This window comes from Panthera onca, chromosome C1 (assembly GCF_046562875.1).
Source record: "Panthera onca isolate mPanOnc1 chromosome C1, mPanOnc1 haplotype 2, whole genome shotgun sequence".
In the NCBI taxonomy this organism is placed as follows: domain Eukaryota; kingdom Metazoa; phylum Chordata; class Mammalia; order Carnivora; family Felidae; genus Panthera; species Panthera onca.
In genome coordinates this window covers 173,379,411-173,399,913 of record NC_138346.1, presented here as the reverse complement: position 1 = coordinate 173,399,913, position 20,503 = coordinate 173,379,411, and the positions used below count along the sequence as shown (strand labels likewise).

General features: G+C 43.6%; 1 protein-coding gene across 12 annotated transcripts in view; it reads left to right on the top strand.

Annotated features, from left to right (window-relative positions):
* Positions 1–20,503, top strand: part of FGGY (FGGY carbohydrate kinase domain containing) — a 425,441-nt gene that overhangs the window by 5,872 nt on the left and 399,066 nt on the right. For 4 of the 12 annotated variants that reach the window (XM_060624862.3, XM_078451860.2, XM_078451859.2 and 1 more), the window contains exon 2: positions 17,071–17,285. The exons of 2 other annotated variants lie outside the window; for them this stretch is intronic. In XM_060624862.3, the coding sequence (XP_060480845.2) occupies positions 17,085–17,285 (201 nt within the window). In that variant the 5' untranslated portion in view covers positions 17,071–17,084. Of the gene's footprint in view, positions 1–9,552; positions 9,680–11,694; positions 11,776–17,070; positions 17,286–20,503 lie in introns of those variants that run through there. 6 more of the 12 variants (XM_060624863.3, XM_078451857.2, XM_060624861.3 and 3 more) reach the window with 5 other exon arrangements.

The window sequence follows — 20,503 nt, the reverse complement described above, 5'->3', positions numbered from 1 at the left end:
CATCATTAACTATGATGTATGATATTAGTTGAATAGTTTTTATAGTAGGTTTTTATCAGGTTTAGGAAGTTTCAGTCTGTTCCTATTTTGCTGAGACATGTTGAAATTTTTGTTTTTGTTTTTAAATGAAAAATGAATTTTTTTTTTTTTTTTTTTGGTCAGGTGTTCTTTTCTGTAACTATTAAGACCTTTTTTTTTAAAGAATCTTTTTTTTTTTTTTTTTTAATTTTTTTTTTTTTAACGTTTTATTTATTTTTGAGACAGAGAGAGACAGAGCATGAACGGGGGAGGGGCAGAGAGAGAGGGAGACACAGAATCGGAAGCAGGCTCCAGGCTCTGAGCCATCAGCCCAGAGCCCGACGCGGGGCTCGAACTCATGGACCGTGAGATTGTGACCTGAGCTGAAGTCGGCCGCTTAACCGACTGAGCCACCCAGGCGCCCCTAAAGAATCTTGATGTGATGAATTACATTCACCGAATTTTTTTTTTTTCTTTTTTGAATGTTAGACCTTGTATTCCTGAGATAAATCCCACTTGGTCAGGACCTATTATCCTTTTTATAGTTAGTTGGATTCTATTTGCTAAAATTTTAATAATTTCTCCATTTATGTTAATGATAAATATTGATACAGTTTTCTTGTGTTGTCTTTTAAGTTTTGTTGTCACGATAATTCTGGTCTCAAAAATGAGTTGGAAAGTATTTCCTCCAATTCAGTTTTTTGGAAGAGCTTGTATAGAATATTATTTCTTCCTTAAATGTTTGGTAGAATTCACCAATGAAGATGTCTAGAGTTCTTTTTGTTTTTGGTTTTCTGTCAAGAAGAGGAAGAACTCAACTGATTTAACAATACAGGACTATTCAGATCATCTGCTTCTTTTTCAGTGAGGTTTGGTAGTTCCTATATTTTAAGGAATTTGTACATATCTTCTTAGTTGCTCATAATATTCCCTCATTATTTTGATATCTGTAGAATCTGTTGTGATTTCATCTCCCTCATTCCTGATACATAAAATCCTAATACTGGCATCTTTTCTTTTTATTTTCCTGGTTATTCTGTTCAGAAATGTATCAATTTGATTGGTCTTTTCAAAAAAACAGCTTTTGATTTTATTTATTTTCTGTAGTCTTTTTTTTAAACTTCTTGATTTTTCCTCTGACATTTATTATTTGTTCTGCTAGCTTTGGGTTCCTTTTACTCTTCTCTAATTTCTTAAGATGGAAATTGAGTTATTTATTTGAGGCAACTTTTCTATTACATGCTTACGACACTATAGATTTATTACATCAAGTGCATCCTACCACTTCTGCTATATTTTTATTTTCATTCAGTTAAAATACTTTATATTTTTTAAATGTCTTCTTTGATCCGTGTGTTAGAAGTGTTATTCAGTTTCCAAATATTTGAGGACTTTCCACTTATCTTTTAATTATTGATTTATAATTTAATTCCATTGTGGTCATAGAAGGTACTTTGTAGGATTTGAATTCTTTTAACTTCTTGAGACTATTTTTTGGCCCAGAATATGGTCTGTCTTGGTAAATGTTTGATGTGAACTTAAAGTATGTGTGTTCTGCCCTTTTTTGGATAGAGTGCTTTTTACTTATCAATATATCAGCTTTGCTGACTACTGTATATTACATCCTTGCTGATTTTGTGTCAACTTACTCCATCATTGAGAGAATTACCGAGAGAATGGTGTTAGAATCTCTGAGGATAATTATGGATATATGCATTTCTCTTTGCATCTCTCTCACATTTTGCTTTATGTATTTGGATGCACTGTTATTAGGTGTGTTAATATTTAGGACTGTTAGGTTATCTTGGTGAATCATCCCCATTATTATTTCTTAGTTTCTGGGAATATTCTTGACTCTGAAATATACTTAGTTATTAGACCTGTAGTGTTTTTGCTTTAAAATCTACTTAGTGTGATAATTATTTAGCTTTCTTTTGAATGCTCTGTTGTTGCATATCTTTTTCTTCTTTTTACTTTTAACCTGTGTGTTTCTTATATTTAAAATGGGTTTCTTATAGGCAGCATATAGTTGGACTGGATGATGAAGTGAGGCCTGCTAATTTCTGCCTTTTAATTGGAGTATTTAGACTATATATTTTTTTTTAATTTTTTTTTTATTAAAAAAAATTTTTTTTTTTTTACGTTTTATTTATTTTTGGGACAGAGAGAGACAGAGCATGAACGGGGGAGGGTCAGAGAGAGAGGGAGACACAGAATCGGAAGCAGGCTCCAGGCTCTGAGCCATTAGCCCAGAGCCCGACGTGGGGCTTGAACTCACGGACCGCGAGATCGTGACCTGAGCTGAAGTCGGACGCTCAACCGACTGAGCCACCCAGGCGCCCCTAGACTATATTTAATATAAGTATTCATATGGTTTCTTTTAAATTTTTAAATGTACCCATCTAGCTTTTTCTTTTCATTTCTATTTGTTCCATCTGTTCTTTGTTCTTTTTACACTTTTTCTGCCTTCTTTTGGGTTGTTTTTTTATAATTTCATTTTTTTCTCTCCTTTATTGGCTTACTAGGCATAGCTTTTTCTTTTGGTATTATTTTAATGGTTGCTTTAGGGTTTACAGAATACATCTTTAATTTATCAGAGTCAACTTTCAAGTGGGATTATACCACTTAACATATAATATAGGAACCCTATAACAGTATGTTTATAATTCTTGCCTCCTAGCCTTTGTGCTACTGTTATTTTATATTGTACATTTTATATCTACATAGGTTTAAACCCCATGATGTATGGTTATTATTTTAGTTTTAGGGAGTCAGTTATCTTTTTAAGACATTCAAGTAATTTTTTGTAAAGTTTATTTATTTATTTTGAGAGAGAGAGAATGAGTGAGTGAGGGGGCAGAGAAAGAGGGAGTGAGAGAATCCCAAGCAGTCTGTGCTGACAGCTGGGAGCCTGACATGGGGCTTGAACTCACCAGCTGTGATATCATGACCTGAGCCCAAATCAAGAGTTAGATGCTTAACTGAGCCACTCAGGTGCCCCAGACATTCGACTAATTTTTAAAAAGCCTTTATATGTACCCACATAGTTCCCCGTGTGCTCTACATCCTGTTTTGTTTTATAGATGCAGATTTCCATGTGCTATCATTTTTTGCCTCGCTTCTTATGGTGCAGTTCTGCTAGTAATGAATTTTCTCATCATTGTTTGAGTTAGTCTTTATTAATGCTTCCGTTTTGAATTGTTTTTCCACAGGGTACAGAATTTTAGATAGAAAGTTTTTTTTTTCAATACTTCAAAAATCTTACTCTGCTGTTTCCTAGCTTGCATTATTATTTCTGATGAGAAATCTGTTGTCCTTTCTATTTTTATTTCTTTCTTCTGTAATGTCGTCTTCTTTAATAATATTTATTTATTTATTTATTTATTTATTTTGAGGGAGAGTGTGTGAAAGGGAGAAGGGCAGAGAGAGGGAGACAGAGGATCCAAAGCGGTCTCTGGGCTATAGCGGAAAGTCCAATGCTGGGCTTGAACCTACGAACCATGAGATCATGACCTGACCCAAAGTTGGATGCTTAAACTGACTGAGCCAGCCAGGTGCCCCCGTATTTTTTTTTTTTTTTTTTTTTTCTTTTGGGCGATTGTCACCTCCCCTCCCCCCAAGCTGCTTTTAAGATTTTCTGTATCATTGGTTTTGAACAATTTGAATCTGATGTTGTCTTGGTTCATTTTTCGTCATATTTCTTTTATTTGGGGTTCATTGGTATTCTTGAATCTGTGAGTTTGTAGTTTTCATCAAATTTGAAATGTTTGTGACCATTGGGTCTTCAAATATTGTTCCTGACCCCTTCTCTGTGCTCTGCCTCAGGGATTCCCATTTCACATATATTGTACCACTTGTAGTTTTTCCACAGCTCACTGATACTCTGTCTATTTTTTAAGAATCTTTTCTCTCTGTTCGTGGTTAGTGTCTTATTGTTGTGTCTTGAAGGTCACTCATCTTTTCTTCAGTATTGTCCAATTCTATACAGTAAGTTTTTCATCTCAGATATCCTAGTTGTCATTTTTAGCATTTCAGCTTAAAGTTGCTTCATCTTCCATTTCTGAACTTTCAAGTTCAATCTCTCGCCTAGCTTTCTGACATACGAGATACAGGAATCATAGCTATTTTAATATCTGTGTCTACTAATTCTGTCCAGTGTGTCAGTGTGAGGTCACTGCCCATTGATTTTTCTCATTTTGGATAGTATTTTCCTGTATCTTTGCATGCCTGGTAAATTTTGATTGAACACCAGGCGTTGTGTATTTTACCTTGTTTTGTGCTAGATAGTTTTGTATTTTTATAAATACACTTGAACTTTGTTCTGGGGTATGAGTGAGGTATTTGCAAACCATTGGATTCTTCTGAGTCTTGCCCTAAGCTTTGTTAGGTGGGACCAGGGTTAATTCTTCTTCACTGCTGAGGTGAAACCCTTCTACTCTACTTAGTACCCTGTGAATTACGTTTTTCCACTCTGGCTGGTGTCAGTGGGCACTATTCATGGCCCCGTGTGAAGTACACCAATTCTGGGAGATTCTGGCGCAAATGGTTTCCTCACACGCATGTGGTGTTTGGTACTCTCCTGAATACTTGAGGAGCACCCTTTGTAGTTCTCTGGAATTCTCCCTCTGTGTAACTCTCTCTTTTCTTGTACTCTGCCCTAAGAAATGTAGCTTCCTGTTGTCCACAGACTCCTAGCTCTGTTTCCTCAATGCTGGCAGACTGCAGGGCTTGGCCTGGATTTCCTCTTCCTGTACCATGGTCCCACACATTAAGCTTCAGCAATTTCAGGACATTTCATTTTCCCTCCCCTTTCTGGGCTCACTGTACTTTCCTGCCTTAATGTTCAGTGTCCTGAGAACCCTCATTTCCTATATATGTATATTTTTAAAGCAGTTTTTGATGGGAGGGTAAATATGGTTCCTGTTACTTCATCTTGGCTAGCAGTGGAGGTCTTCAACTGGAATTTCTGAAGAAAATTTAAAGAAGGGACTATTTGAGGGTATGAGGAAGAGGTTTTGAAGTATCCAGGCACCAGTAATAATGGGACCACTTTTACTCCTTGATGTCTGAAAGGGCACAGTGCAGGAAGTAGATCAAAAGGAAATAGAAGACACCCTCCAATTAGGATAATTTTTTAGTAAAGGAAATATTTAGAGAGATGAGGGCAGCCTGAATCCATGCGGCTGAGAAAGTAGGATTGTTCTGTCCTATGTAAAGGGGTTAGGAGAGGAATGTTACCAGAACCCAAAAGGAGAAACTGTGCAGAAATCTGCCTTGAGAGGCCTTGTTACCTTTGTTCAAGAGATGCAGGTTGTTCGGTCCAAGGGAGCCTGGACCTTACTCTCCTTCCTTCTTGACGCCTTTTGCTACTGCTCTCCATTGTCCAAACCCAAGTAGAAGACAGAGGGTTGGGCGCCTGGAGATCCAGACTGTAGCCCTGGGACAGAGGGTAGGCATAAAAGGATTGAGTGTATGGTGGGGGAGCAGGCAGGCTGAGAATAACGTACACAGGAGTCATAACCTATAGATGCCTGGCAAACAGTCAGCATGGTTGGTGGAGCTGCTCACTGAGAGACAGGAGAGAAGGAATAGTATGTCTGGGAGAAGTAGGTTTGATGTGTGAGGGGGAAATGATGAGATTTGAAATCTTCCTAAACTAGGAATACTTTTTCCAAGAGACTCCTCTATAACATCCTCCCCCCACCCCCCTGCCCCACCCCCGCCACCTTTGCCTTCATCATCTTAAATTATTGAGGAGGCTCTTACCAACGTGGAGGAAGCAGACTTCATACAGCAGGTACCTATACAGTGATACACGGTGATGTACGTGTGGGGTGGCTTTAGGGAGAGTAGGGCGATGAGGTAGAAATCATTCAGGCTCAGTGTATTACCAGTCCCTTGGCCATCTGGAGTCGGGCCTCCGTTATAGCAAAGTCTGTTGCAGACCAGGCTGACAGCCGAGGAGCTTGTGTTCTGCTAAACCAGCCACAGGATGGAGAGATTAAGAAGGGACTCAGTTACTGGTGGGTTGTGGGGGACGAAGAATGAGAGGAAGACTGTGTAAAGTCAAGAGTGATTTCAACAGACAAGTCTCAGTGTATGTCGTTCACGGAATTCTGGGATGGTAGAACTAACTGGCCAACTTTGAGGTTAGAATGAGGCTACTGTTAGGACGTTTAAAAGTATTCGGTGACCTGGTGGAAGGGGCATAGGACTGAAGTCCTTCTCTGATTTTTACTGGTTCTGTGATGGTGGCCAAGTGACCTTACTGCACAGAACCTTAGTTCCCCCATTTCTAAGTATGGATCCCTCCAGGGTTGGGAAAATTAGCAGGGTCACGTCATACTGTGCACAGATACTGTGCTTGGCAAAGAGTAAGCCCTCATGAGATCCAAGGTGAGGATTGGCTCAAAATATAAGTATGTTTGGGAAACATTTGGATTCATGTGAAGATACATCTTGATAAAACAGTAGGAAGAGTAGGGTAGTTGACAAAGGCTCCCTCAGAGCCCTCCTTTGGAGACAGTTTGGGAACATATTCAAGCTCCCTTTCCCTTTTCTCCTGAACAAATTATTCTGCTCTTAGTGTCATTGGATATTGGGCCGCATGGGCCCCTGATTTGTCCCAGTATATGTTGCATCCAGTGGGTCTCCAGGCAGGTTTCCATGTGCTGGTAGTACAGCTTACCTGCTCTCCATACAACATCACATGGAAACGTGAGTGTCTGAAGATCATTCTCATTAAACGTATCAAGTGCGCCTTATCCCTTTTACTTTAGAAAAAGCCATGGCATGGAGGAGCGCTTATAGGAACTGAAAACCTATAGTTTTGGAGGAAAGAAGACCAATAGGAAGTCACTAGAATCATCGTAAAGCATTTGAAAGGGATAGCTCCCCTGAAAGGAATTAGGTGGTTTGGATGATCCCACGGGACAAAAATGAGGTGTGGAGGATGGGAGCCACACAGAGCAAAGCTCCACTCACTATTAGGAAGATCTCTCTTGTTACTACAGTATTAGCTGTTCATTGTGAACATTCCGACAGCAGAGTGGGGAAGTTCAAAATGTCCTCCACGTTTCCACCACCTTTCTTTTCCCTAGGTGTCACTGCAGGAAGCGGGAGTTGGTGTGTGCTTCCTGAATCTCGTGTGTTAGGTCTTAGTACAGTACGTTGACCCTCAAACTGTTGCATCTGTCAAGATCACCTGGAGGGCTTTTACAGTGCTGGCTGTGGAGTTGCACTCCCAGGGCTTCTGAAGCAGTAGATGTGGGCTGGAGGCTGAGAATTTGCATTTCGAGTGTTCCCTGGTGATGCTGATGCTGTTCTTCTGGAGACCACGGTTTTAGAACCACTGATGCTTTTAAAAAAAAAAAAAATTTTTTTTTAACATTTATTCATTTTTTGAGAGACAGAGACAGATTGTGAGTGGGGGAGGGGCAGAGCGAGAGGGAGACACAGAATCCGAAGCAGGCTCCAGGCTCTGAGCTGTCAGCACGGAGCCTGACGTGGGGCTCGAACTCACAAACTGTGAGATCATGCCCTGTGCCGAAGTTGGACACTTAACCCACTGAGCCACCCAGGCGCCCCAGTGATGCTCTGTCTTTAAGAAAAACAAAAAACAAAAAACAACAACAACAAAAAACTAGTACAAATGTAGTCTCTAAGAACTTGCTCTTTTATTTAATAACATACCATTAGCATTTTTCTTTAGCCCCTTTCTCATTGGTATTACTAGCTCCTTATGTATAAATTTCAGTAAGTCCCCTATTAGTAAACATTTAATTTGTTTCCAGGGTTTTTGTGAGTGTGCTTTTGCCTTAACGAAAACACGTTGTAGTGTATATTTTTAATGTATATCTTTTAGGTGAGCCAATCCATCAATTCTTAGAAGTTAAACTGTAGGGGAGGGGTGCCTGGGTGGCTCAGTCGGTTAAGTGTCCGACTTCGGCTCAGGTCATGATCTCACGGTTCATGGGTTCAAAACCCCGTGCATGGGGCTCTGTGCTGACAGCTCAGAGCCTGGAGCCTGCTTCTGATTCTTTGTTTCCCTCTCTCTCTGCCCCTCCCCTGCTCGTGCTCTGTCTTTCTTGCTCTCTCAAAAATAAATAAACATTCAAAAACATTACCAAAAAAACCCTGTAGGGTAGAAGGGGAGATTTCAAAAATGGATAGATAGTGCCAGATGGTTCTAGAGAAGGCTGAACCCCTTACTCTCCCACTAAAAGTGTGTGAAACTACCTATTTCCCCACACTCCTGCAGAAACAGGGTAATATCAAAGTTTTCTATTTTTGCCAACTTGTTACATGAGAATTTATGTTGTTTTGTTTTGCATTTCCTCCATTATTTTATTTGTGAGGCTGAGTGTTCATGTGTGTTCATTGTATTTCTTTTTCTGTGAACTGCAAGTTTGTATTCTTTGCATCATAGGAGGAGGGAACAGAATGAACACAGGTGCCAAACATTCATTTAAGGGATGGCTAGTAGCTCTTAGGGTTGTTGTATAGGGGGTTGAGATTGGGGAGAAGGGGTAGGGAGGTAGGGAGGTGAGGTTAGAGAGGCAGGTGGGCACTAGAGCTTTGAGGTCCTTGGGGGCCAAATAAAGAGCTTGGGCTTTTTTGGGGCAGAAGCAGCATTGGTTCAGTCAGTAGTTTGAGTTTGTCCCATAGCTGTTGGTAATTTTGACAGGGCATGTTTGCGAAATGGCACCACCCAGCTCCCCAAGTGTAAAATCTGACCTTCAAATAACTCGTTCTTTATGCCTTTCACCTTGGACCTAAAATCCACTTGGTCATGCTTCATAAATAGGTAAACACAAGAAGAGGCCAAAAACCTCGGCTTCTGGCTGAGCATGGTCTCTGGAGGAAGGAGTTTTGGAAGATTGTGTTGGGGAAGGGATTTTGTTTCTCTAGCTAATACTGCCCTGAGCCTTTCCTGAATTTGCTGACATCTGACAGCAGTCACTGAGGTTGGGGGTTCTTCTGTTGTTCTAATTTGAGTGACTTTTCTTGGAAACGCCTTGGATTTCAGCCAATATGCTAATGATAAGAGCCTTGCTTTGAAGGTCTGGTTAGTTCTGTAGAAAATCAGTTCATAGTTAATTATGTCAGCAAATCAACAGCCTCTTGGAGAAGAAAGTGACAGAGGGAGAGAAACTACATATATACTTAAATTATTCAGAACTCAGAGGTCAGGAATTCACGTTCCAAAAAGAAGAGTCCATGTAATAATAAATCACTAAGTTTGTGTACAGTTTTCCCCGTTACGGGCTTAGCTTGGTAATTGGCATATTGAGGTTAAACTATAATAACTTTGCATTTATAATCAGGTGCCAGCCCTCACCCTCTTTCTGCCTGTTTTGCCATTTTTCTGCTTCCAGGTTCCTGGCATGGGAGTGTGAGACTGTTGGGCTCACACTCTGAGTTTTAGTGAACTCAGTGTAAACTGGGTTTGTGGAAGATAGACCGACTCAGATGAGAAAACCCCTTGTCCAAGTAATTTCTCCATCTTCTCCCCCCCCCCCCCCCCCCATACAGGTGCCTGGTCAAGGAGGGAGATTATCCTGAGGGAGAATCCAGGGGCCTCACACGGAAGACAGGCTTGCCGATCGTGCTTCTGGAACTCTCCAAGGGCAGAGTCCCTAGAGACTTTTTATTTTAAAAGGTATTTGACTCTAGTATACATTAAAAATCTTCCCTCTCCCCCACAACCCGGTACTTGCCCCGTTCCTAGGTTACCCTACACTGTGTTGCCAGTAGGCAGGTACTAGGAAGTAGCTATTAGAACAAACAGTCCATTAGTATCTCACGTTTATTAGTGTAGCATTTATGGTGACATAGTGTTTCTGAATCAGAGCAGAGAGAAACCATTTCTAATGTTTGAGTGTCCCAGAAGATTTCACAGGATAAACAGACCCGGAAGGGCATTCTGAGTTTGCCCAGGATAAAGGCGCCTTGTTTAGCATGGAAAGCCACGTTGTAGCAGGGACAGCAGCAAGAGCCCTGCTCTGGCTTGGACAAACTTGAATTTGAATACAGCCTCCTTCGTCTCCTGGTTTTGTGGCCATCCACTGGAGATCGATCCTCACAGAATTTCAGCATCCTCGTCTGTAAATGGGAGACACAGCACATAACTTGGATGGGTGTTCTAAATGAGGTGTCCCCTCTCCCTTTCTGTGTGGAGAGAATAGCTTGGTGGGGTGTCATAAAAGGCTTCTAAGGAGTTGCTTTATCGGATCCCAGGGATTGAAAAGAAGAGAGAGTCAGCAGGGTTTTACAGAAGAGGATGTGGGAGATCCAAAGTTTCATCTGCTGTTAAGGCGGTGTTTGTTGTTGGAGTTTGAGGATGTCTCCTCATGAGTCAGATTTTCCATCCATGATTTCTTTAGGACCTGTTCTGTGCATTTGTCCTCGACATGGTTGGATTTTGTATTTGTGTCGGCTGCTGTGTCCTGCCTTGTGTGGCTTGTGGAGGGTGGTGGTTTTGGTCATCATCCAGGACTGGCTCAGTTTTGATCCTGTGGCTGCCACATTGTGAGGCAGGCATGGGGGTTTGGTGAGTTCTGACTTTTTTTTCTGCCTTTGGGAATCCAACTTTGAGTTGAAAGAACAGCCAGCCTTTCTCCTGTCTGATTTAATACTTTACATCTCCTTGGATACCTGGGGCTTGTACTTAAACATGGGCTTAGTTCAGAACATGAAAACTCTCAGTATCCTGACAAATACTGACTTTCTGATCTCGTGGTTGGAGCAGTGATGCAAACAGCAAACTGGTACTTCGTCTTCCAACCATCATCTCCGCATTCTGTGGAGAAAGGTGGTGTTGGGATAGGACGCTTGGTCCCCAGCGTGTGGCGAGGGTTCCGGCAGCAGCAGGAAGCTGTTTTATTGCCTTCGTGTGTTAGGTTTTGCTGGAAGCACAAACACCGGGAATAACTTGAGTCGTCACCATTTGATTTTCAGAAATCAGATTCTTAGGTTAGATTGTCAGCTCTAAAGCCAGAGATCCTGTCTCTTTCAGCTCAAGATTCCTAGTGTCCTGGCACAGAGAAAGTATTTAGCATTTGCTTCGTTTACTGGGATTTGAGCTGTTAGAGTGAGAACACCTGGGCAGGGGTGGGGTATATTGCAGGTGTCCAGAGGTGATCCGGTGTTGGAAGGGACATAATAATAGTCCTCACGATTGGAGCTCCTTACAGAGTGTGTGCCACACATCAGGTGCTATGCTAGTCACTTCATGAAGTTATATAATCTCAGTTAATCTCGCGAACATACTAGGAGATTGGAGCCATAGGAGACAGTTTTTCACCTTAAGAGGAAAATTGGCCACGAGCAACCTGTACTGTTTTCTCCCAGGGGTATTGTTGGTGAAACCACTAGGCATCCAGTTGTTATGAATTGCCAACTGTTATTATTGCCAAATGAGCTCTTTACTTCCCATCCGAAGCCTTCTTGCCATCTTACAGCATGCGAGACTCGTTTGAAGTGCTGTTCAGTTCTTCTGTTAGAGGGCCAAAGTGGACAGGCATACTCATTGCTTATCTTTTTCTTTCCAAACTTACCCAGCGCCTGCTTGCAATTTGACTAACCAAATAAATAAATTGTGTGGAACTCATGTGCCTGAGCTCACAGCAGAGTCCAGAGATCAAAGTTGAAAGAGGATATTGAGTTCCTTCTCAGATCCCTGGGACACTGTTTCTGTGGACACTGTCACCTAATTGATCCTGGCGGAGTGGCCTTTTTGAAGAAATAGGACTGAAGGTAAGCTCCTTCACTCTGGAGGATTGTAGTCATAGGAAACAATATTCTTGCTATTAGGTTGTATCGGGGAAAAGGAGGAGGAAAGATACAAGACAACCCCCAACTGAGGGGTTTTGGGCACAATATTTGTAGCCTTGACACCCTTCTTGGAATTACTGAAATAGTTTTGCAAAGAACTGCCTCCCATGTTCATGTCCCTCTTCCTTTTTCACGCTGCATTCGAACAACTTGAACATTTGTTGAAGAATCAGCCGTGAAGCCTGTGGTTTCCTGTGGCATATTTCTAATAATATTTACAGAAGCTATTATTTAATGAACCATCTAAATATTTATCATAGGAGCAGTCTTTTGATCATGAATTGGAGCTAAAAATGAGTCCCGTGCATACTGGGGGCTTGGACAGGAGGCTCTTTCTGCCCTGTGGAGGATCTTGCAGACTGAGAAGTTAGGTGGCCCAGGACTTGTGTCCAGTGCAACCTGAATTTCTCTCTTTTTCTTTCTCGTGGCCCCCACAGTCCATGTCCTCATTCTGCCTGCCTGTCACCCTCCCGGTATCCCTAATAGTAATCAGAGTTTTTAGAGCATTCATCTTTGCCTAAAAGAATGAGATGGCACCAAAGTTCTGACCCCCAGCATTCATAAAGTGGGCTTTGCAGCCATTCCAGCACAGCCTCCGGTCCCAGCTCCTCAGGTTCTATGCTATGTGACGTTAAACAGACTAACTGCTGAGAATCTCAGTCTCCTTAACTGGAACATGGGCTCACACTGTCCGCCTCACGGGGTTGTTACAAGGATTGGATGGAATCACAAAATCATGTGGGTGATTTGCAGAGCAGAGCTTAATCATTGCTACTTGTTGCTACATTTGTTGTTGATACCGTGATTGAAGAAGTTAACAAAGAATTTTGTTTTCGGTTATTAGAGGTTGTTGTGGAAAGATCCCCACGCTTGCTGTAGAGGCTGAGGTTCATATCTACAGCTCATGTGACTTGGACGAATTTCCCCGTCCCACTGAAGTACAAAATGGTGATGGGTTTACCAACTCGGTTGAGTTTCATTTGGAAGAGATTAAGGCATGTATGCAAGTGCCAGACACACAGGCGGATCCTAATCCCTTTTTTTTTTTTCTTAACAAATTAGAAAATGGAATGTTTTCAATTTTGCAGGTATTTTATTTTTTCAGGCAAAGGTGCACTGGATACAGTTTGGAGTATAGGACACAGCAGAGAGTACCTGCGACCCTGGAACAAAGGGCACAGAGCGGCAAGACAAGGGATCTGAGTTTCAGGGAATTCTCTGGCAGAGTTTTTAAAACTCTCAGGGTCGAGTTTCAGGGAAGCCGTCCAAGGGCTTGAACTTAACTTGCTTCCCTGCTTTCAGGGTCCAGGTGTGGAAACAATCACAAAGAGATCACTTAAAACTATAGTAATGGGAAACATGGTGAACCTGAAATATTTAATTAGGCTCTATTCCTTAGAAAAACATGAACTGGGAGGCGTGTGTGAACAGTGCCAGGAGGTATGGTGCCCTTGTCCCCGTGGGTTTGACTCTTTCTGACCAGTGCTTTGGTAATGTGGTCTAGAAACGGGCGGTTTGCCAGAGAGAGGCAGCCTGACATTGGGGAAGGGGCCTTCTCTGAAGGGGGTACCTTGAGTTCTGAATCAGCCAATCTTAGACAAAGTAGGCAGGGTCCTTGGCAAATAGGCATTTAGTAGATGGAGGAGAGTCAGGCAGTATAGCACCCCGAGAATGGTTAGAGACTTTGGAGCCACAGGGAAGGGGTTTGCTGTCAACTCTATTACTTACTAGTTACATGATCTACTGCAGCACGTTACTTGACCTGTCTAGGACTCAGTTTTCTCATCAGTAAAATGGGGATGATACTAGGAATTAACCTTGAAGGACTGATGTCAGGATTAAACGTGGTATGGTAATGTAAGCAAGCTGTTGAACAGAGCACTGGGGACACAGTAGACGTAGTACCTTTTATTATTCCCTAACGATAGGCTTTAAAGGTATCCACTGAGTCACAAAGACTCAGGTTCTTGCTGTGTGCCAGGCTCTGGGTTGGCACTGGGGGTAGCTGTGATCTGGGCAACATTGGAGTTAATAATATAATAGTAAAGCTCCACCCTTCTTAAGAAGAAGTAGGAGCTCTCCTGAAGGGTAGATTCTTGCCTCTTTAGTGAGGACATGGGTCCAAAAACCAGAACTGAGGTAGGTACGCCCTAGGTGTTTCCAGAGTGGAAATCTGCCTCTGGATTTTGCTGGAAATAAATTTGACTTGTGGGTGGTGGGTGATAAGATGTTGCACTCCCTGCAGGGGAAGACGGAGACAGAAGTGAGGAACCCAGGCTTGAGGAGCTGGGCTAGCAGGAATGGCGAGAAGCCTGGGAGATGGCTGGCCAGTCAGGGTGAGCTGGAATGGTTGTATAGACTCGATTTCCTATTTATTTCCTTGTTTCTCTCTGAAATGTTTCGAATAGCCTTGGGGAATTCTAGCCAAGGGCAGAGGGCTCTTCGCAAGCCAGGATCAGTGTTAGGAGCACCCCTGGGCCTTTACGCTGGGACAGTGAGAAGCTAAAAGGGAATTCCGAGTAAAGAGGTTGTGGTGTGGTCAGTAGCGGGGAGATGGAGGAACTGGCTTGGTCAGTCTTCCTCTTATTTGCATAGGAAGAAACTTGAGGTAGCTCTGAGCCAATGCAGGGCCCTGTCTTGTCCTCCGCTCATAGCAGGGTGCCTGTGCCTGGCACATTCTGCATTTCTTTGAATATCAGTCATGGATTACAAGATGCATTATTGTTTCATGCATCACCAAGAAAGAAAATGCTACCACTTGATTGTAAGATGCCACTGATTGTAGGATTCACTGATTTTAGAGAAGCAAAATGAAAAAAATGAGTGTCTAGAATTAATAAAATGTGGTTGTAGGCATTCAGTAAATGTTAATTGGATGAATGAAGCATACAGAGATTAGAATCAAGAGAAAACACTCGTCGTATAGGTACAAAATTAGGAATTCGAACTATTAAAGCATGAGGTTCATCCATGATTTCTGTCGATTTCACTGATCTAGCTGCTCATTCAGGAAACATTTATTGAAAACTGATTATATACTAGGAACTAGGGATACAGAAATCAATAAGTTCCTTTTTTTTTTAGGTTCAGGCCAGTAAGGGAGACAGACCTGGAACCGAAAACAAATCCTATTTCACAATGGTTAGGTTGTAAAAGAAAGCAGGGACATGGTACTCTGGTGGCAGCGAGGGACAGAGAAAGGCAAGGATGTCTTTCTGAAGGGGAGATGGTTGAGCTGGAAGCTTGCAGTGTGAGTCTGTGGCAGGCTCACAAGAGAGGAAGGTGTGAGGAAGGGAAGGGCAAGTAGGAAGCACTCGGTGGGGCAGCCCCGAGGCAGGGTGAGCCCTTGAGAACCTGCGAGGAGTCTCAGAATATCTGGGGTTGGTGTAAGACCTGGTGGGATTGTGTTAGACATGCCTGACAGCAAACGGGGAAGCTCGTGGTGGACCTGGGATGCCATGCAGGACACCATGCTGTATTTCAACCATCCTGGGTCCTGAGAAAGGGCCCCGCAGAGCGGTGGCTTCAGGGAGAGGTGTGGAGGGGGCGCTGGGCTGATCTTTGCTTCAAATGGAGCAGCTGCACTTTGACTTGTTTCACTTAAATTTTGTGTGAGTCATGGCTTGAAGAACACTAAGGAATGCGTAGCTTGATGTCTGGTGCTGTAGATCCTGTGTAGCTCCCAAAGCATGTAAGCGAGGAAGTCAGGCTGAGAAGGCGTGGAGGCTGGAGCCCGGGAGCTGTTCTTCGAAGCCCTGCTGAAGGTAGCACGTGTGCTGGCTGTGGCTCCCCAGCACCGCCCCTCCCCCCCACGCCTCCCCGTTTTCCCCTCCACCTGCCAGGGAGCCTGCTAGCCCAAGGGGGCAAACACCATTGGGAGATCACTGTGATTAAGTCAGAAGTGGTCACTTTTCATGAAGCTGTTTTTGAATGGGATAAATATCCAGGAAGCAGTAACTGAACATCTGCGGGCTGGCTGTGTTTTAGCATCCCCAAGTGTGGCTTTGCCAGGGAAACATTACCTTTTTGAAATTGACGGGCTCAGGCCACTTTCTCGGTTGAAATGAGATTCCCGGGTGCAAAGACTGCCCCGGGCTCACCTGGGGAGTTGTAGCCTGTTCACCAGCGCTGTTGTCTTGGGGGCTTGTTCTTGCTCTTGGAAAGGCTGATCTGGGAAATGAAAGTCGCTGGGAAATTTCTGTGTCATGTGGGCTAATCTGACCAGAGGGACCTAGAGTGGTGATGATGGCCAAGGAATTCCTGAGTGTTCTCTTGTCGGATTTCCTTGTAACTCACAAGGGGTCTGCAAAGAAAACAGCCGGTCTCACAAATTCCTGATCCTGTGCCCCAAGAGGCTCCTTCCCAATTCTCAGTCTCTTCGTGACTTGGCTGCAGTGTATTTGCCTCTTCTCCAAAGTGACCCTGCAGGCTGTTAAGAGGGAACGAGGGGAAGGGCATGCATGGGACTTGGTGGTATCAGATGGGAAGTTGTGGGTCCGGGCTGCCTGTGAATGATGCTGCTGCCTCTCTTCATGTCTCAGAGACCTGTTTCCCCATCAGTACAACGTGTGTCATTTACTCTTCCTAAGTGTGTGGACCTGCCTTTAAGAGAAAAGTAATGTATCTCTTGGAGTCTCCTCCGATGATCTGTAAATTCGGATGACTTAAATAGACTCCTTCTGGGGTTGCAGTGAGGAATACGGGAGGGGTGCATGGACTTTTCACAGTGCTTGGCATGTCACAGGTGCTCAGTAGATAATTTTTTGAATGAATGGTTGACAGGGTAGATGAGGTTCCTTTTTTGTACTGTGGCCACTGTCCTCATTTTGATCCAAATTTAATGAGAATAAATACATATCTGTTAGCTCTAGATTCTCTGGATTCCACACCCCCTATTTACATGTAAAGCACTTCTTACTCACTGGGTATCATGCCTCTGCTTAAAGAATTGTGAGATTGTAGCTGCTTCACATCTGACTTCCTTCCAAGAATGGAAACTCCATGTCTAAGGCCTTGCCTGTCTCGTTTACCCACCACCCAGCTCAACGTGTCCATTAGCATTCTGTGACCACTCTGCATTTTTGTCGGGTGAACGAGGAAGCAAATGACCACCAGTCAGCTGCACTCCTTTTATTTCCACTTTCAAGATGTTTTATGCCCAGTATTGTAGACCTACTTGGTCTTAGTGTGGTTTTTGTCCTTGCTTGATCTCTGCAGGTGGAGGGACCGCAATGCCCGGGGGAGGTCAGGAACCAGGGAGCTACTACGTGGGTGTGGACGTTGGAACGGGCAGTGTGCGTGCGGCTCTGGTGGACCAGAGGGGAGTCCTTTTGGCTTTCGCAGACCAGCCAATTAACCAATGGGAGCCTCAGTTCAACCACCATGAGCAGTCCTCGGAGGACATCTGGGCCGCATGTGGTGTTGTCACAAAGGTATGGCCACAGCTGTGGGATTCTACCCTTGTAGATGCTCCCCTGCCCTCATCTGCTGAGCATGTCTCTTGTACACCTGGTGTCAGGGACAGTGTTGGGGTGCTTTTGATACAGGCGTTACCTTACGGGAGCTCATAGGCTAGTGACAGAGATCAATAGACGGCTAGACTATGACTCAAGTAGGTGCTAGGGGCTAAGTGGCTATGGCTGGAGCTGAGGAAAGGGGATCTCGGGGACAGGTAGATGGGACAGATGTGGAGCCTGCAGATGATCTGGTCACGTGTGACCGAATGTGGAGGAAGTCATGATAATCATAGCTGACACCTGCTGTGCCTTCAGGTGTGCCCAGTGCTGTGTAAACCGTGGTAGCATGCATCGTGTATGTGAATCCTCACAATGACCCTATGAAGGTAGTACTATTACGACCCCTGTATTATTGAGAAGGAAATAGGCACAGAAAGGTTAGGTGACTTACCCAATGGTGAATGGTTGACAGGGTAGATGAGGGGACTGGATTCATGGTGGGACTGGAACCGTAAGCAGGCTGACTCCAGAGCTGCACCCTTAGTCACTGGACTGTCCTGCCTTCCAAGTGGACAGGTTGGGGAACCTCATTTTGCTCAGTGGCAACAGCATGTGCAAAGGCGCAGTGGCATACACATATGTGTTTTGAGAAAGCAAAACTTTGAGTTGTGCCAGGCAGATGTTGATGTTGAGTGGCCTTGGATTGCAGTCAGCCTGCTGGTGATCAGGAGCGACAGGGATATTTTTGTCTGTTTTTTTTGTTTGTTTGTTTTTTGTTTTTTTTAGAGGGAAAAATAAAGTCCTGGTTTCTCTCTTCTTTCTGTTCCTAGTTTTGTTCCTTAAATATTCATGAAGCGTTTGGTAATTTGCAGATGGACAATTCACCATTCTGTCCGTATTGATCAGTCTGTTTAAACTTTAATGAGCTCTGGGCTGCTGTTAGTGCCCCCAGAGAAGACGGCAGAGAGAGGAGGTGGGGGTGGGCAGCGCTGGAGCATTCTGTAGGAATAAAACTGGGGGCATGTCTCTTCTGCCTGTTTAATTTTCCTCCTCCCTCCTCACTCTCGGCCCCCGCCTTGGTGAGAATCTTCTACTCTTTGCCCTTGGGTCTCCTTTGTTCTTCTAACATATAGCCTTTCTTGCCATTAAGGAAATTGTCAAGAAGAAAATATAATCCCCTGATGAAAAGCTACTTTAAAAAAAGGTCTCGTCTAAGTACAGCTTGGTTTAATGGTAGATTTTTAATCATCTCCCGGTGCTGGCCAGCTCATCAGCTGTTTGAGCACTGTGAGCCCCCATGAGTGCCCTGGGCATTGGTCCTTAGTGAGACTATTGCACTGAGGCTATTGGGATAAAGCTCTTGGGTCTCAGGCTGTCCCCTCACCTAGAGTATGGCTGTGTGACTGTGTGCCAGAAGCCATAGGATAAGCATGACACATTTACTCGCAGCTCATGGCTGGTATGAGATTTAGAGAGGGAAGCATTTTTATATTCAGGAGTTAGCACACCATAGGGCACAGATTCTGGAGCCAGACTGTCTGGATTGACATCCTGTTTCCGACATTCATTAGCTTGTCTTCTTGCACAGTTTACTTCATGTTTCTTGCCTGAGTTTCCTTATCTGTAAGATGGGAAAGATGATTGTACCTTATCTGCAGCGGGTTGTTGTGAAGGATCAAATGAGTTAATGCATATACAGTGCCTCGACAGTGCCTGGAAATGAGGAAGCACTGTGTTTTCCTGTGGTGGTGGTGATGGTAACAGTAACGGAAATGGGTAGATGGTGCAGGACAATGAAGTAAGATAAAACGCTGAAGCATCAGAGTCAATTAGGGAGGTACCTTTTGGGACTATCCGCTCACTCCCTGTCTTTAGGGTTCTTTGTATGTAAGATTTTGACAAGCGCTGGTATAGGGCAAAGAGTGATGTAAAATACATCCTGTCTTGTGTCTTCTTTTTCAAGGACTTCAGGGAGTTAAGAGCTTGAGAGCAGTTGTTCTCAAGCTGGGTCGTTCACACTGCCTGAGATGGTTTGCCTCTTAGTCAAGTTAATAAGGACAATAACAACAACAACAATAAGATGATGATGATGTTGATGCAACTACCATTTCTCGGGCACTAATTATGATCCAGGTACCATGTTGGAGACTTCACATCCATTTATGCACACGACAGCCTCTTGACGTAGTTTTTATTCTGTTTCAGAGCTGGAAGGAATGAGCTTTGAAGGGTTAGGTAGTCAGCCCAAGGTCACATGGTTAATATGAGCAAGGGGTGGACTGCAGCTGCCCCCTCATGCTCTGCCCTTTGCCCCTGTCCCCAGCCTCATTCCACTCCCCATGCTCCCTGCTTGGAAATCATATTAAACTACCTGAAGTGTTTTGAATTTGCCACTATATGGGGAACCTTGACCTTACCCTGATTGTTATCTTAACCATACTGAATTATAAGTGGCTTTACCTGGCTGTCTGCTTATGTGAAAAATGTGTGCCCTTCGCAGGGGTCATGTCTTGTTGATCTAAATTTCCCTAGAGTTCCTTGCCTGTGATGTGCCCAATTCATATTTGTGGAGTGCATGAATGAATTAAACACCTCTGTTCTTTTCTTTTCTTTTTTTTTTAATGTTTATTTTTGAGAGAGAGTGCGAGTGGGGGAGGGGCAGAGAGAGAGGGAGACAGAGATCCAAAGTGGGCTCTGTGCTGTCAGCGCAAAGCCTGACGTGGGGCTCAAACCCACAAACCTTGAGATCATGACCTGAGCCAAAGTTGGACACTCATCTGACTGAGTCATCCAGGCGCCCCTCTGTTATTTTTACTATCTGACATGTTCTTCTTTACCTGCCCAACTCCACAGGTGTTTATAAGGTAATCTTAAGATTATTTCCTCCTGGGAGCCTTCCTGGATGACCTCTGACAGCCACTGCTCTCCCTTGCCAACCTCAGAGGAAAGAGAGGCTGAGAAACCCCTCTGTGCTGCCCTAGAGCCCACTGTCTTCACCTGTCCTTGCCACATAGCGTTTTATCTGGTCCTTAACAGGTTTCATTGTACTTGATGACGTGTTGGGTCGCTTTAATACCATCACCCCTGTATTTCCAGCATCTAATACATTGCCTGGCACAACTTTGTTGCTCAATCAATGGACGTTGGATTAATGTTACTTAGAGCTACAAAGAAGTAAACTCTGGCATCCTTTA